General features: G+C 46.8%; 2 protein-coding genes across 6 annotated transcripts in view; both read right to left on the bottom strand.

Annotated features, from left to right (window-relative positions):
* Window positions 1-756: 756 nt before the first annotated feature.
* On the bottom strand, window positions 757-9,838 carry LOC109518573 (MAP7 domain-containing protein 2-like). Of its 4 annotated transcripts, none has more exons than XM_019874521.1 (16): window positions 9,229-9,838; window positions 8,583-8,666; window positions 8,073-8,218; window positions 6,914-7,049; window positions 5,456-5,545; window positions 4,262-4,354; window positions 4,053-4,147; window positions 3,884-3,957; window positions 3,423-3,616; window positions 3,174-3,312; window positions 2,518-2,698; window positions 2,308-2,412; window positions 2,141-2,204; window positions 1,390-1,537; window positions 1,181-1,293; window positions 757-1,017 (listed from the first exon to the last, which is right to left on the bottom strand). In XM_019874521.1, exons 1-15 carry the CDS (start codon window positions 9,266-9,268, stop codon window positions 1,203-1,205), a joined length of 1,680 nt encoding a protein of 559 aa, XP_019730080.1. In that variant the 5' UTR covers window positions 9,269-9,838; the 3' UTR covers window positions 757-1,017; window positions 1,181-1,202. The 4 variants fall into 4 exon arrangements, with proteins under 4 accessions (XP_019730080.1, XP_019730071.1, XP_019730099.1 ...); XM_019874512.1 differs by having other exon boundaries at window positions 757-1,014; XM_019874540.1 differs by lacking the exon at window positions 5,456-5,545 and having other exon boundaries at window positions 757-1,014.
* Window positions 9,839-10,493: 655 nt separating this feature from the next.
* The window catches only part of eif1axb (eukaryotic translation initiation factor 1A X-linked b), a 5,260-nt gene continuing 1,786 nt past the window's right edge, over window positions 10,494-13,967 (bottom strand). The window contains exons 1-7 of one of the 2 annotated variants that reach the window (XM_019874846.1): window positions 13,299-13,493; window positions 12,585-12,668; window positions 12,019-12,122; window positions 11,788-11,838; window positions 11,618-11,699; window positions 11,341-11,432; window positions 10,494-11,244 (exon numbers count right to left, since the gene is read on the bottom strand). In XM_019874846.1, coding sequence (XP_019730405.1) covers window positions 11,239-11,244; window positions 11,341-11,432; window positions 11,618-11,699; window positions 11,788-11,838; window positions 12,019-12,122; window positions 12,585-12,668; window positions 13,299-13,314 — 435 coding nt within the window. In that variant the 5' untranslated portion in view covers window positions 13,315-13,493 and the 3' untranslated portion in view covers window positions 10,494-11,238. Of the gene's footprint in view, window positions 11,245-11,340; window positions 11,433-11,617; window positions 11,700-11,787; window positions 11,839-12,018; window positions 12,123-12,584; window positions 12,669-13,298; window positions 13,494-13,967 lie in introns of those variants that run through there. The other variant, XM_019874855.1, reaches the window with a different exon arrangement.

Genomic DNA, 13,967 nt, shown 5'->3' with positions numbered 1-13,967 from the left:
ACCGGGAGTGAACAAACCCTAAAGTGTCATTTGCTTGAGATGGAGTGATGGCGAAAACTGGCTTCATGGCTCTAATTAACATTTCAACAGCTAAGTCGATTCCAAAATAGCATGCTGGGACAGATGGGGACTGTCTGATTCATTCCAGAGCCAGCAAGAAATGAAATGCCACTTAATATGCAGCTTGTCTCTGGATTTTGGCCTGTCTAACTGCCGTGGCTCTAATTAACATTTCAACAGCTAAGTCGATTCTAAAATGGCATGGTGGGAAGATGGGGACTGTTTGATTCATTCCAGAGCCAACAAGAAATGAAATGCCACTTAATATACAGCTTGTCTCTGGATTTTGGCCTGTCAAACTGCCGCTTCCCCCACCCCCAACCTCATCTGTCCAGATAAATAATCTTCACTTGACTTCACCTTGGTGTATATCATACCACCATAATTTGTAAATGAGCCCAGCCCACCATTGTGTGGTTCTTTTGGTGACCCCTTTTGAAGGCCACGATCGCTTGAGCTTGACTTTTGTAATGCTCGGAATAATGGCGCGGATTTGAAATGGATCGCGCGGTGTGGTCTACTCAGCCCAGGCATGCAGACAAACTGAACTCGTCGTCATGATGAAACCATGACGGACATACATATCAATCATCCATCAGAAGCTACAGCTACTCCGTTTTCCTCGCCTTCTGCCACCCGAAAGTATTCCGCCCCCCCGTTGTTGACAAACATTACAAATTGGCAAATTGTGATACTCCGTTTTCCTCGCCTTCTGCCACCCGAAAGTATCCCGGCCCCCGTTGTTAACAAACATTACAAATTGGCAAATTGCGACGTGTCATCATTCAATCGCTAAATCAACCAGTGAAGTTTGGAGTTACTGAAGAAGCTACGTGTGCTCATTTTGGGAAGTTTTCGGGGAGCCATCGGGTTGAACGCTGATGAGCAGTGGCTCTTTCTGGAGAGAAAATGACGATCGCTGCTGCATTCAGTCGAGAAGCCGAGGATGCAAATCTCCTAAAAAAAAAAAAAATTAAAAAAAAAGAAAGAAGAAAAACAGGAAGTGTTCCACTGTGTCTGTGACGCTGGAAATACAGTCCTTATGTTTCGTTTTGTAACAGCTAAAGATGAAAATATTATGGTTGCTCGTACACGCCGTACTGTGGACAAAGTGTTGTACCTGCGCGTCCACGTCCAGCAGGTTACACGTCCACCTCGCCAGATCCGACGCCGTGCCCGCCCGTCACCGGCGAAAACTCCTGAGCGCTGGCCGGCTCGTCCCTAGACACTGGACTGACGGACACAGACGAACAACTTACAGGGACCAACGCTGACCCCAAAATTGGATGTGTTGAAGCAGTTGGAGCACTTTGGTGAGCACTTCCTTACCTGACGTCCATAGACTGGACGCCGTCTGACAGTTCGTCCACGCAGCTCTTGTTCTCCAGGGGGCCCAGCAGGATGACGGGAGCCTCGGCGGGAGTCGGGGCGTCCTCCTCCAGGACGAGCGCCGCCATTTCGGACCTCACGTCGCACGCTGACAACACGTCACAGCGCGACATGCAAGATTGATTTCGTTTTCCACTTCATCTGCTCACTTGAAAAGTGGGTGGCTTCAAACAAAAGCTGACCTTGCCGTTCCAATACTTTTGAAGGGGGCTGTATCTTTGGGCATTTTTGAATTGGAATTTCTCACACACTATTTTTTTTGGGGGGGGGGGTAACTATCCATCTATTATGAGGGTCACATGACCAATGGATGAAGAAATCCTGCTGTGCATCATCAATATCTCGTAAACACAACACAGTCGGACACCACTGGTTCCAGCTGTATATACATTAAATATTTTTTTAAATCGCTTTTGGTGTTTTGTGCCATCCAAGTTTCAATTTAGAATTTTTTTTTCCAGGATTTTGATTTTCTTTTTTTATTTTACAGATTCAAAATATTTGCACTTCAACATTTTCTCTTCGAACTGACTCTACGGGAGTACTGGTGTACTCCAATAGAGGGCGCATTTCCTTGCCTGCTGAGTCACACTCGGGTGACCTCACAAGTGTGAGGCAGGCATGCAGTGACGTCAGCGATAGAGCACGAGATAAACAAAAGAGCGTGAACGTTAGAAGATGGCGGAGGTACCTCCAGCAGCGGGCGGAGCTTCCACGTCACTCTTGCGTGTTCTTTTCATGATTTCCTCAATTCTCTACAGGACGGGAAAAGATGGGTGATGACGGAGGAACGGTGTTAAGAAGCAGCAAGCAGTAGTTTCATGAAAAGGAGACGCGTCTTCCTCCTCCTCCTCTCACCTTCTTCCTCTGCTGCCTCTCCTGCTCCTCCTGGATGTGAAGCTGCTCCCGTTCCCTCCTCTTCCTCTCAGCTTCTCTCTGGGCTCGCTGGAAGGCCTCCTCCCTCTGATGAGTAGGAAAAAATAAATTAACGAAAAGCCGGAGCACATCACTGCTGCCACGCGATGTTTGTCGGCCGGCGAAACAATCGAAACAAAGACGAGAGCAGACCTCCTTGTCCAGCTGCTCCTGCATGTTCTTCCATCGCTGCTCCTTCTGCCGGCGCTCCTCCTCCTCTCTGCTCTTCCTCTCCTCCTCGCGCTGGGCTCGCTCCTCCTCCGCCTGCTGTGCCGCGCTCTCCTGAAGCTCCCGGGCCTCCTGCTGCCTCCTGCGCTCCTCCTCGGCTCGCAGCCTGCGGGAGCCAGGCGGCGATGAGTGAACGTTTCTTGACAATGTTTTTTTTTTTTTAATGACAAATTTTAATTAAGTGGGGTTTTTTGTGTATTAATTTTTTTATATAATAACACACCAATATTGGGAAAAATATTAATTCATACAATAATTTCTCATTTAAACTTAATTATCTATAATTTAACTGCACTAATAGTTTTTTTTTAATGGGGAAAAAAATGTAGTGCAATAACATGGAAAAATGTTATTTTGATTCTTCAACGATATGAATATTTTCATTTGTGTATATTTATTTTGATGACCAAATGGACATTGATTGTCATTATCTTTCATAAAATAATGATTATTTCTCATTCAAGAATTAATTGCAATTTATGACTTATCATAACTAAGCGGTTATTTAGCATACATGAAAGCAACACATTGAAGGATTTCATTCTGAATTATTTCCAAAAAGAAACCCGAAGTGGACTCACAGCTCCTCCTCCCGCCGCTGCCGTTCCTCCTGCTCCTTCTGTATCCGAGCCAGGCGGCGGCGCTCGGCCAGCAGTCGCGATGCCTCCTCGGCGTCCATGGTGCCGCCTACGCTGCGGCCCGTCGGCGTTCCCGGGGACTCTGAAAGCGTGGGGGTCAAAATGCGACAGTTCAGCATCATGTCACCGCATCGTGCAACCTCCCAACGCCAAACCCTCCGTCATTTTCGACCAAGGCCTTGTGCTCTTCACCTGCACACAATTCTCGGCTGGTAGATTTATGGATCTTCTTGTCGGAGCTTTCACATTTGCCAGACTTCCTGTCCAAGGTGCCGTGGTGAGCCCTGTCGTCGCCGCCGGGAGTGGTGGCCCTCTGCCGGAGAGGGGAGGGCGGGTACTGACCCGGCGAGCAGGGCGACTGAGCCCGACTTCTGCTCGCTCGCACCCTGGAAGCAAAACCACCGCATCAACGTGAAATTTCGGTGACGACAGTGGACTGCTTATCAGGTTACAGGGTGCATGAAAGGGTTCGAAATATATCTACAAAAATAATGGGTCCATTTCACTGACTAAGAATTAATTGGGCCTGTTTATTTTGCCGCTTGAAAAAAAAAACAAACATTCATTAGACAGTAAAAATGTCATTTTGTGTCTAAATGGTCAATATCGATATGGCAATACTCAACACCCATCCCGTGTGAGTATGTGTATACCTTTTTGGCGTAGCAGGACCTTTACTGTTCGCTCTGAAGGAGGAATTGCGAACAGGTGCAGCAGGAGCCTCTCCCTGGGCGGGACATTTGGAAAGGAGACGAATTCTGAATCTTTAGTAATGACTGAACTGTAATTGTGCACGCAATGTGTGTGTGTGCGGGTGCTGACCGTGGGCGTTCCAGCTCGAGACGTCTCCTCGGGGAATGCGGCGACGCTTCTGCGGTTGGAGGAACTTCTGTGAGCTCTGTGCTTGTTGGAAGAAGCTGCTCGGCGACACACAAAGTGCATAACATCGCAAACAAGCACACGCGTGCTCGCTTTGTTCTAGATGCTAACAGGACGGAGTTGAAAAAAGGAGATGCGAGTTTGGGAGTCACCTGTCTCTGGGGAGTGGAGGGCAGCGGACGAGTTGGACAGCTGCTTGCTCATTGGCTGATCGGACGGGGTGGGCGGGGCCAAGAATTCACAGGCTTTCAAACAAAAGGAAGACGGAAAACATCACTGATGGGAAGTCAGCCGGGAAGTCGATCAGTGTTCAAACGTGAGCTCAAGAGAGCCAACACGACACCCAAAAATGACGGATGAGCCACAGAGTGATGTCGCCAGGTTACCACGGTGATCAAGAATCGGCTTCATCATGAAATGGACGATGGTGCCGCAGGAGGACCACGAGACGTCATCGACAGTCATTGTCCATTTTTTTTTGAGGGGGGGGATGATGTTTTACCATTTGTATGCTACTCTCAACTTAAATATAGCTGAAACATTCATATTTCAAACAAAAAGAAGACGGAAAACATCACTGATGGGAAGTCAGCCGGGAAGTCGGTCAGTGTTCAAACGTGAGCTCAAGAGAGCCAACACGACACCCAAAAATGACGGATGAGCCACAGAGTGATGTCGCCAGGTTACCACGGTGATCAAGAATCGGCTTCATCATGAAATGGACGATGGCGCCGCAGGAGGACCATGACACATCATCGACAGTCATTGTCCATTTTTTGGGGGATGATGTACGCTACTCTCAACTTAAATATGGCTGAAACATTCATCCCTCTTGCAAAGAGCTCCCTCTTGTGGTATCCGAAAGAATCTCTCAACGGTGCGTAATGTTACAGCGACCTCAATGACAATGTTGTCATTTGAGTCCAGTTTTAATACTCTCATATTTATGTCTTGGAAACAATCTCTAATGGGTCTCGAGTCGATCCGCTTCTGCTTTATCATGTCACTGATAAACTGCAATATTGACTGTGTGTGTGTGTGTGTGTGTGCACTCGTGTGTGCATCAGAAGACACCAGCAGGACAGGAAGAGACGCAGCCCTTTGTTGGTCGAAGGGTGGGGGAGGGGGAAACTCCATTACAACATAGATAAACACACGTGGCAGGTCAGCGATGTTTTTACGACTGTACTGGAAATGAAACTGCACATCAATATCACATCGGAAGATAAACCAACACACGCCGCAGACACAGTGGCCGGCTGGGAGAGCCACGATGGTGACATGCAAAGGCGGCGAGAAGCGAGCTGGCAGCAATCGGGCGAGGCACACACAGACAACATCTGTACCGTTACGGGTTTGGTGGGTGCTGGAAGCAGCGGGGAGCCGATTGGGCTGAGCGGAGCCAAAGGCGTGGCAGGGCGGGGTCTTAGTGTTACCTGGACGACAGGTTGGAAGCAAACGCGGACAAAAGCAAAAAAGCTTTACACGAGCAGACACGCGTGAAACACACACACACACCCACAGGAAACCAATTTCCTCATGATGCGTTCAGAAAAACTGGGAAGAATTTTGGCGATGTCACACTTGGTATCCAATTGGCGGAGGGGTGGGCAGAATTTTGTGCTCCAAGGCCACAGGGGCCAGATCATTTGTAAATTAAGCAAAAAATAAAATAAAATAAAATAAATAAAAATGTATGTAAGAATGAAAAGTTCAAATTTGCTGGAACACAGCATGATGATGCATTCGGGAACTGCAAAAAAACAAAAAACAACCCCCCCCCCAAAAAAAAAAACGTGCTTCTGAGGCACAAAGAGTAGACAGCCACTTTCAAAATGGCGGCCAAATACTGACATTAAGGTGAGCATCCCGGCAATGATGACATCATCTTTACATCTTCTTGTGACGGTTCTTTTCATTATGGGGCCTCCTCTTAGTTATGGTTTACTTCCTGTTAAAATCATCGATCGTAAAGATGAATTTGAAACCGGAAGCCAAGCCGGAATACCGTACTTATTCTGATTTAGGGTTCGGGCTGAGCTGGAGACGTTCCAAGCGTGGGTGGGATACAAATAAGCATTCACACGGCAGGACAAATAAGCGTACTCGCATTCAAACTGAAGGACAATTTCAGTCTTCAACGAACCGGCAAACACGCAAACGCCACACTTTTCGCGGGCCGCAAAAAGAAAAAAAGGAAAAAAAAAAAGAGGGGGGGGGGCGGATCTTGTGTGAGGCGCATCAAGCATGTCAACACACCACAGTGGAAATCAAGCAAAGCTCTCTTGAGGAAGATCAAGCAAACGCACGGGATGAGACGTCCCGCGAAAAGACAGCGTGCGCATCTCTGTCCCGTAATGGCCGCCAAGCTTATGCTGCAGTGAGCCGGGCCGCTGGGCGGGTCCGATCGCAGGTCAGCCGCCAGGCTGGGCCGGGAATCAATTACTGACGCCGGCGTTGCCGATACGTCATGTGACGCGCCGGGGGGCAGGGAAGCTTTGCAATGGGCTGCGTCATTTGTTTTGGGGAAAAGTAAGAACGAAAAGGTTGAGGTGGCGGTGTTGCATTCAAGGTTACGTGGATGTGACGCGGCCTTTTCTACACACACACACACACACACACACACACACACACACACACACACACATCCACACACCTGTGGCATATTTCCAAGGCTAAAAGCACGAGAGGCGTTAAGGAGGAGGAGGAGGAGACAAAGCGGCTCCTGCATCGCAGCCTCCACACCCTTTCCTCCTCCTCCTTTGTCTCCTTGGTGACCTCCAGCATCCGTCGGTGACACTCACCCCCCACACCATCCGGCGGCCCCCCCCACGTCCATCGCTTGGGCCTGTTGTCCAGCTGCTCGTGGGCCTCTCCTCCTCCCCGGCGCTCGGCGCCGCCGCACCCGGCTCTCCGGCGCACCAGGGCCTCCAGCCTCTCCTGCTCGTTGCGTTCAGACACGGGGAAGAAGAGACACTCCCTCACGGAGCCATCACTACGGCGACGCACGCCGGGCGATGCGCAGAGTGACGGCTGCGCCATGGTAACCGCATCCGAGCGAGCGGCCTCGCCCCTTTGCTGCCTTCCCCGCTGCTCTTCTTTGGTGTGAAGCTCGCCGCTCTGACGCCAGAGCAGAGGGAGCGAGAGAGCACCGCGGCACACCTCACTTCCTCTCTCTCTCTCTGTCATTCCCCTCCCCCCCAAGCCTCGCTCTTCCCCCTCCCCTTCCCACTGCCTCACCTTCCTCCCTTTAGGGAAGGCATCTTCATGTAATGTAACAGCCACCTATGTAACGTTCTCACATGATGTAGCATCCCCACGTACAGAATAGGGAAAGGCAAGTACCGACACCAGAAATCTGTATTGGGCTCATAGTGGTCTTATTTTAAGGTATCGAGATCTCATGGAGGCTGCCAATACCAGCCACTGATACTTAAGGCAACAACCCCCCCCCAAAATAAGTCTGACAAAAAAAAAAAAAACATACGCTGATGAAGTCATCGCTCGCTGTGGCCACGATCATTATGTCATTAAATTGTGGGGTCGGGTGGCGGGCGGGGAAGGGGTGGCGCTGGAGGATGCGAGCTCGCCAACAGAGGCACTGAATCTATAATGGAGACGCCCTCGGAGGACCGGACGGCCTTGGGGGCTCGTTAACCCGGCACACGTCCTCGGTCGCTTGTGTGTGCACAAACACGCACCAAAACACACTTGACGTTGTTTGAATCATAAAGAGCCCCTGTTGCCCCCGTCCGTGCCCACCTCATCAGTCACTGCCACCATTTTGTCCTTCACTTCTTCTCAACTATTGTGCCCTTATATGGAAATGTGTGGCAAATGTGTATTTTGGACATAACCATATACGGAATATCTCTCTGTGCTGCCGGAATATGAAATGTGATTTTTAACTTTGCGCCATCAGTCAATGAATGCAAGAGAAGAAGATTCAAAGTGACCTCTGACCTTCTCGGCCTCCTGCTGCTGCCGCCGCTGTTGCTTTTCCTCGGCCGGCAGGCGGCGCTGCTGATCCTTGCGCCTCGGCGCCGCCGTCACACGCTCTCGCTGCTTCTGTGCGCAACAATCTTTGTCCCGCGGCACCATCGACAGCTCTGCACACATACCCGCAAGCTGCACTCGTCGACATTTTCCAATATGTTCTTACGTCGAGTGAATCAACCATCGCTGCGCGTCATCAATTATGTGACATCACTTCCAACTATTTTCTATAGTCCTCATTGGACTGGTCGCCAGTCAATAGCAGAGCAGGTATAGACAAACAGTGGATTGGGCGCTCGGCAATGTCAGGGTAGATGTAGACCAGGGGTGCTCAAGTCCAGTCCTCGAGAGCCCCGATCCAACCATTTTTCGATGTCGACATCTAAAAAAAGTTGGGTAGGGGCTTGCGAAGACCGGACTTGGGCGCCACTCATGAAGACAAACAACGGACTGGACAGCCAAATGGTCAAAGCTAACCTGTGGGGCTCCTGTGACCGGCGGGCGACTGACAAGGCGATGCCATCCTATTGGTCAGCGGGGTTGCAGGAGGAGGGGCCAGAGCTATATATTTTTGGGGGGGGGCAAGGGGGGAGGGTGAACAACGTGATTCACTGTGCCGGAAGGAAAGGCACAGATGTAAATATAGAACATAAGCTGGAGAGGAAAACGTGACAGCGCCATTGCCGCTGCAGACCCACACCACCAGAGCTCACGCATGTGCATACTAGTAAAACAACTTTGGCATGTTTCCAGTGAGGCAAACCTGTGCATTTGTTGACATCTACACAGTACTAGTACTACTCGTGAGGCCGTAGATCTTAACTAGTAGAATTACTCAAATAGTCTTGCCTCACGACTAGCATGTAGTTGTCCTCCTACTAGTGAGTCCAAATAGATTACTAGCACTGCAGATGGATATCAAGAACCTGGAATAAATTATTTGAGCTCGTATGTCAAAAGTCTCATTAAACATGGAAAAAAAATGAATTGTCTGACTAGTGAGGACAATGAATATACTAGTACACAGCCCTTGAGCTGGATGTAGAAGAAATGCTTCCAATTGCTTTCCCTAATTCCTTCTTGTGCATGTCAGTACAATGAAATGAAGAAAAAAAGAAGTGACCTGTCAAAGCAGCCGGACGAGTCGGAACCACTTGCGTCATCACGATGAGAACGAACCGGGTCGGATCCTAGTCCAAGAACACTTTGGAGGCACTCGGATGACTCCGAATGGAAGAATGACGATGAGGGATGTTGGGAAGAGGAGCGAGGGATGGATGGATGAGAGGAGGGAGGGAGGGGGAGGACATGCGCTCTGTTACCCTCATTAGCTAGCTCTAATTTAGCTTAGCATTCAGTGATGACGACACAATCGAAAACAGAACGACGGGAACGTTATTAAAAAAAATAAAATAAAAAAAGGCCACTTTTATTACGGTTTCACCCACCACCATGTGGGTTATTATTAGCTTCGCGTTAATTAGCCCGTCACCGCTGTCTCATTTGCATATTCATTTGACGAGTGTCACTCGCCAAGTCACCTAGCAACCGAGTAGAAACAACCAAGCTACCAACTGGAGATTTTATCGTTTGATGATAGTAATCTTGATAAGAATAACAAAATGTCAAAATGATATGCTCTGAATTCGAGACACGTTTTTCCTCACGTGCTCTCACTTGGCGCACGTGCCGGAGAGAGCAGGCAAACCTCTGGCGGCGTCCCGACGTCACAGCTGGCGCCGGCTGGGGTTAATACGCGATGACGTCACGCGTACGTGATTTGACCTCCAGGCTGTTTGTTCCCAAAATGTCATATTGTGCTTGTCCTATTTTTGCGTGAACAACAAATGTCTCCATTTTGGAATTTATGTAGCAAAACACATTCCGGCACAATTGTTTATCAATTCACAACAGTGGAAATGGATTAGTATTGATCTCAAAGAATTTTCCATCCTTTATTGTAGCTGCTATGCTACAGCTCTGTCAGTGATTTATCTGTTTGACGAATTTGAATTTTTTTCCATAAAACACATTTTTTTAGTCTGTTCTTTCACCTCAATACTTCAAACCTGTCAACTTCTTCGGTTGCATGTGTCTTCGTATCATTTTTATCCAACAGCTTACTGTATTGAAGATCACTTGGCATTTTTTGTTTGAATGAATTAAAAAAAAATATGTATCTGTACTGTGGGGGGGTTAGAGTTAAGATCTTTTATTAGACACTCAGCTGTCACACATTGAACATTTTAGTCTTCAGTTACAGCATAAAGCTCCGGCTAGCCCCCCCAGCCCGATTGTGAAGTGGGCGCAGTCCTACTCATAAAGGAGGGCACAGGAGGGCAAACAAGTAGTCCATAAACATAAACCATCCTTTTTTTTTTTTTTTAAACCGATAAAGTAAGATTGAGTGAGGTTGTCCTGGTGTGTGTGTGTGGCAAGATGTGAGAACCGAGAAAACAGCAGAAACGCAGAAGGGGGGGTATTTGGTATTTGAATAGGTATCTGTAGACTTTGAAGATCAACTGTGAGTAATTTGCAAAGTGGAATTTAGAATCAGTGATGTAAGGTAAACGAAAACCTTCCTCCGCTGCTGTATACAAAGAAAAGTAAAAGAGTAAAAGTAGATTTGCGGATGTTTTTGGGACACGAGCGGAGCCGGGATGAGCCTCATACGGAAGTCACAGCGAACATGAATCGAGTGAAGACATCCCATGAAAGGAAGACAAAAGAAAAATGAAAGGGGAGGAAAAAAAAGGTTAATGTATTTATTGGTGAATCCAAAGATTCTGCAATTCTGCTTAAATTCCACCAGACGTGAAATGAATATAAATACACTTTTTTTAAAAGGACTTAATGTTTTCGCAGTCATACGCTCCTCCAAAGAAACGCAGGAGGAAACCAAGAAAAACGTTGGACTGGTTTTCAGTGGGGAGGAGTGAAAAAAAATGCTGTTTTTTTTCTCCCCCCGTTGTGTCCACATTGAGCAAACACGTCTAGTCATGTAAATGGAAATACACTTCATAATTTGTATACGGGATTCTAAAAAAAAAGATTTTTTTTCCCCCCAACGGCGCTGTATCGGCTCAAAACATCCCTGTTGGATAAACACGAGTGTGCATGTGTGTGGAAGTCTTTAGATCTGCAACAAGAAAAACAGTAAAATTGAGGTGAGATGATGTGACATCCCCACAAGGGAAAAAGAAGAACAAACACGATAACAACAAAAAACACTCACGTCATCAATATCTTCATCGTCATCGCCAATGTCATCAAACTGGATCTCGTCATCGTCTCCGGGACCGAACGTGTCTGTCTCGTTGATTTTGGCTGTAAAATGGGGGGGGGGAAAGAGATAAATTTCCTGGAATATTGGAAATGCCAATCATACATATTAAGTCATAATTTGTCAGTGATGCTTGGAAAATGTCAATGACATCATCCGTGCCTAGCTGACATCGACTTTCGGGGGTGGGGGGTGTGTCCTAAATATATCAGTGTTCCGTCCATCTCACCGTGCTCTGGGAGCTCGCCGTATGCTTTCAGACTTCGAGCCTCGTCCGCGTTGTACTTGAGGATGACGTCGGCCTTGTTGTCCTGCAACCAGACCAAACGGCCATCAATCGAGAGGCTCCTCCAATAACAACAATAACAACAAAAATGGCGGGCTTGCAGCGGCCATCACCTGGTAATCTCTCAGGCCCACCAGGATGATGTCCGACGTGTTGATCCACACCTGGAAAATGGCAGAGCACGTCACATAACCGCAGGTTCAACTCAGTGATACCGTGAGCGGCGGAGGCAGGGTTGGGGAGGGCGTTTGCGGGTCATGCAAGGACACTGCTGACTCAGCATTTATGTCAGGCGTGTGTGTGTGTGTGTGTGTGTGTGTGTGTGTGTGTGTGTGTGTGTATACCTTTTTCCGCAGCTTTCCTCTGATGTGGCAGAGCCGCTTGGTGCCATCGAAGCACATGGCCTCCAGGCGGCCATTCCCCAGCATTTTAATCACCTGAGCGTATTCTGGAAAACACGCGGTTGGAAGAGAGATGGAGAATATGTTGTGAAAATGCTAATATTCTGGAGCAATGTGAGAAGTGGCTATCATCTTTGTAGAATATGGACTAAACTTAAAGTGGCCATTCCAACCACACATTGTGACAGACTGTCACTTTTGGGGACTTTTGAGTAACGCCGTTTCTTCACATCAATAACCAGGAGTTGACTGTTGTCAAGGGTCCGCCCAGAACTCAAAATCATGCATGACACCTTCAACAATGACTTTAAATGGCCCACAGGTGTGAACTTGAATATGAATAAGTGTCTATATGTTAGTCGGTTACTTGTCCAGGGTGTATCTCCAGCTCACACACAAACCTACGAAGAATGAATGTCATGGGGGTCTATTGACGATCCAGAAAGAGTGCCAAATCTTCGAAGCCAGATGTCCATGCATTTTGATTTTATGATGATGAACTAACTTACCTTGTCCGTCCTCTTTAAACACCAACTCTCTCTTCTCAGACTCGTTTTCATTCTTTCCACGCCGCCGATTCTTTCCTCCCTTACCTGGAAGGAAGCAGAATCAGGACACCGGTTAGTTAGCACAAAATAATGTCAACTTTGACGAGGAAATGCTCAAAGGATTTGTCGTTTCGTGACTACCTATATTAACAAACGGTTGCGAAAATTTATAAATAATAATAATACATTTTATTTATAAGCGCCTTTCAAAATACCCAAGGACACTTTACAATCAATTGCTGAATTGATTAGACACAACAGTACGTCAGACCCATTGGCTAAAAATTCCACTATTACACCTGTCCAGCATAACATAACATAACACGGTCTGAAGCATAACAAGATATCAAACCTCATCAAGGTCCGATTGTATTGAAATAGACAGAAAAAAAAGAAAGGCGGTAAATGAAATGTAGAGGCCAAAGCGGGTGTGGTGAAACTCCAAAGTAGCTCGTTAAACACGTAACGAGCCGGCGAACCGATACTCGGCCTTTTCCTGAAAAAAAAACGACAAAAGATCGTCCAAAACAAACAAGAATAGACAAAGCTTCATTAACAATAAACAATAACGATGCCATCTGTGGAGGTACGTAGCATTAGCTGCTACTTGTCACGTTTTCCGTGCTTGTCTTGTGTGTGTCGCAACGGCGCGCTTTGGGACAAATCCAACCTCACCTTTATTTTTGGGCATATTCCCTCACGCTTTCGTCCCGATAATCCCAGTGGATGCAAAAGGAACGGTGAATTTGTTGAAAGGTGTCACGAAAGGCGTTTAGACCGAAGGAAGTAAGAGGCGACAAGCTAATTGCTAACACCACTGCTGATGAGTCTCACCGATCCAGTGGGCATGCGCATTGGTAATCTTGCAAAAAAAAGTAAACAAAACTTTATTCAGTAGTTTCGTTGACAAATTTCGAACGCGCGTTTTCTGAAAACGTCACTTTTCAGAGGCCGAAATAAAGATTGTTTAAACTGTGCTTTTAAAATGTCCACTGAATAGACATAGTTGTGTAAAACAAAAAAATTATATATATATATATATATATATATATATAAATAAAGAATTATAATTGTAAGTACAGTACACATAAGTACTTGATGAGATGTAGATCTCTTCCTTTTCTTTTGCATTGAAAAATGATCTATTTATATTATTACACAACAAGGGGTAGGACTAGATAAGTTGTATACTTCTTCCTACTCCTTTGAGCATATAACGGTGATGATGTTTGTTTTATTTACTTTTTATTTTTATTTCTCCTTTTGTAATTTTGTTTGCCTTTTGTCAATTGTTGTTGTATTGTATGTTCAATAAACAATTAACTAACTAACTAACTAACTAAC

The sequence above is a fragment of the Hippocampus comes genome, unplaced genomic scaffold (genome assembly GCF_001891065.2).
Source record: "Hippocampus comes isolate QL1 unplaced genomic scaffold, H_comes_QL1_v1.1 scaffold25, whole genome shotgun sequence".
Taxonomy (NCBI): domain Eukaryota; kingdom Metazoa; phylum Chordata; class Actinopteri; order Syngnathiformes; family Syngnathidae; genus Hippocampus; species Hippocampus comes.
Note: the sequence above shows the minus strand (reverse complement) of the source record. Positions and strands in the feature narration are given on the sequence as shown.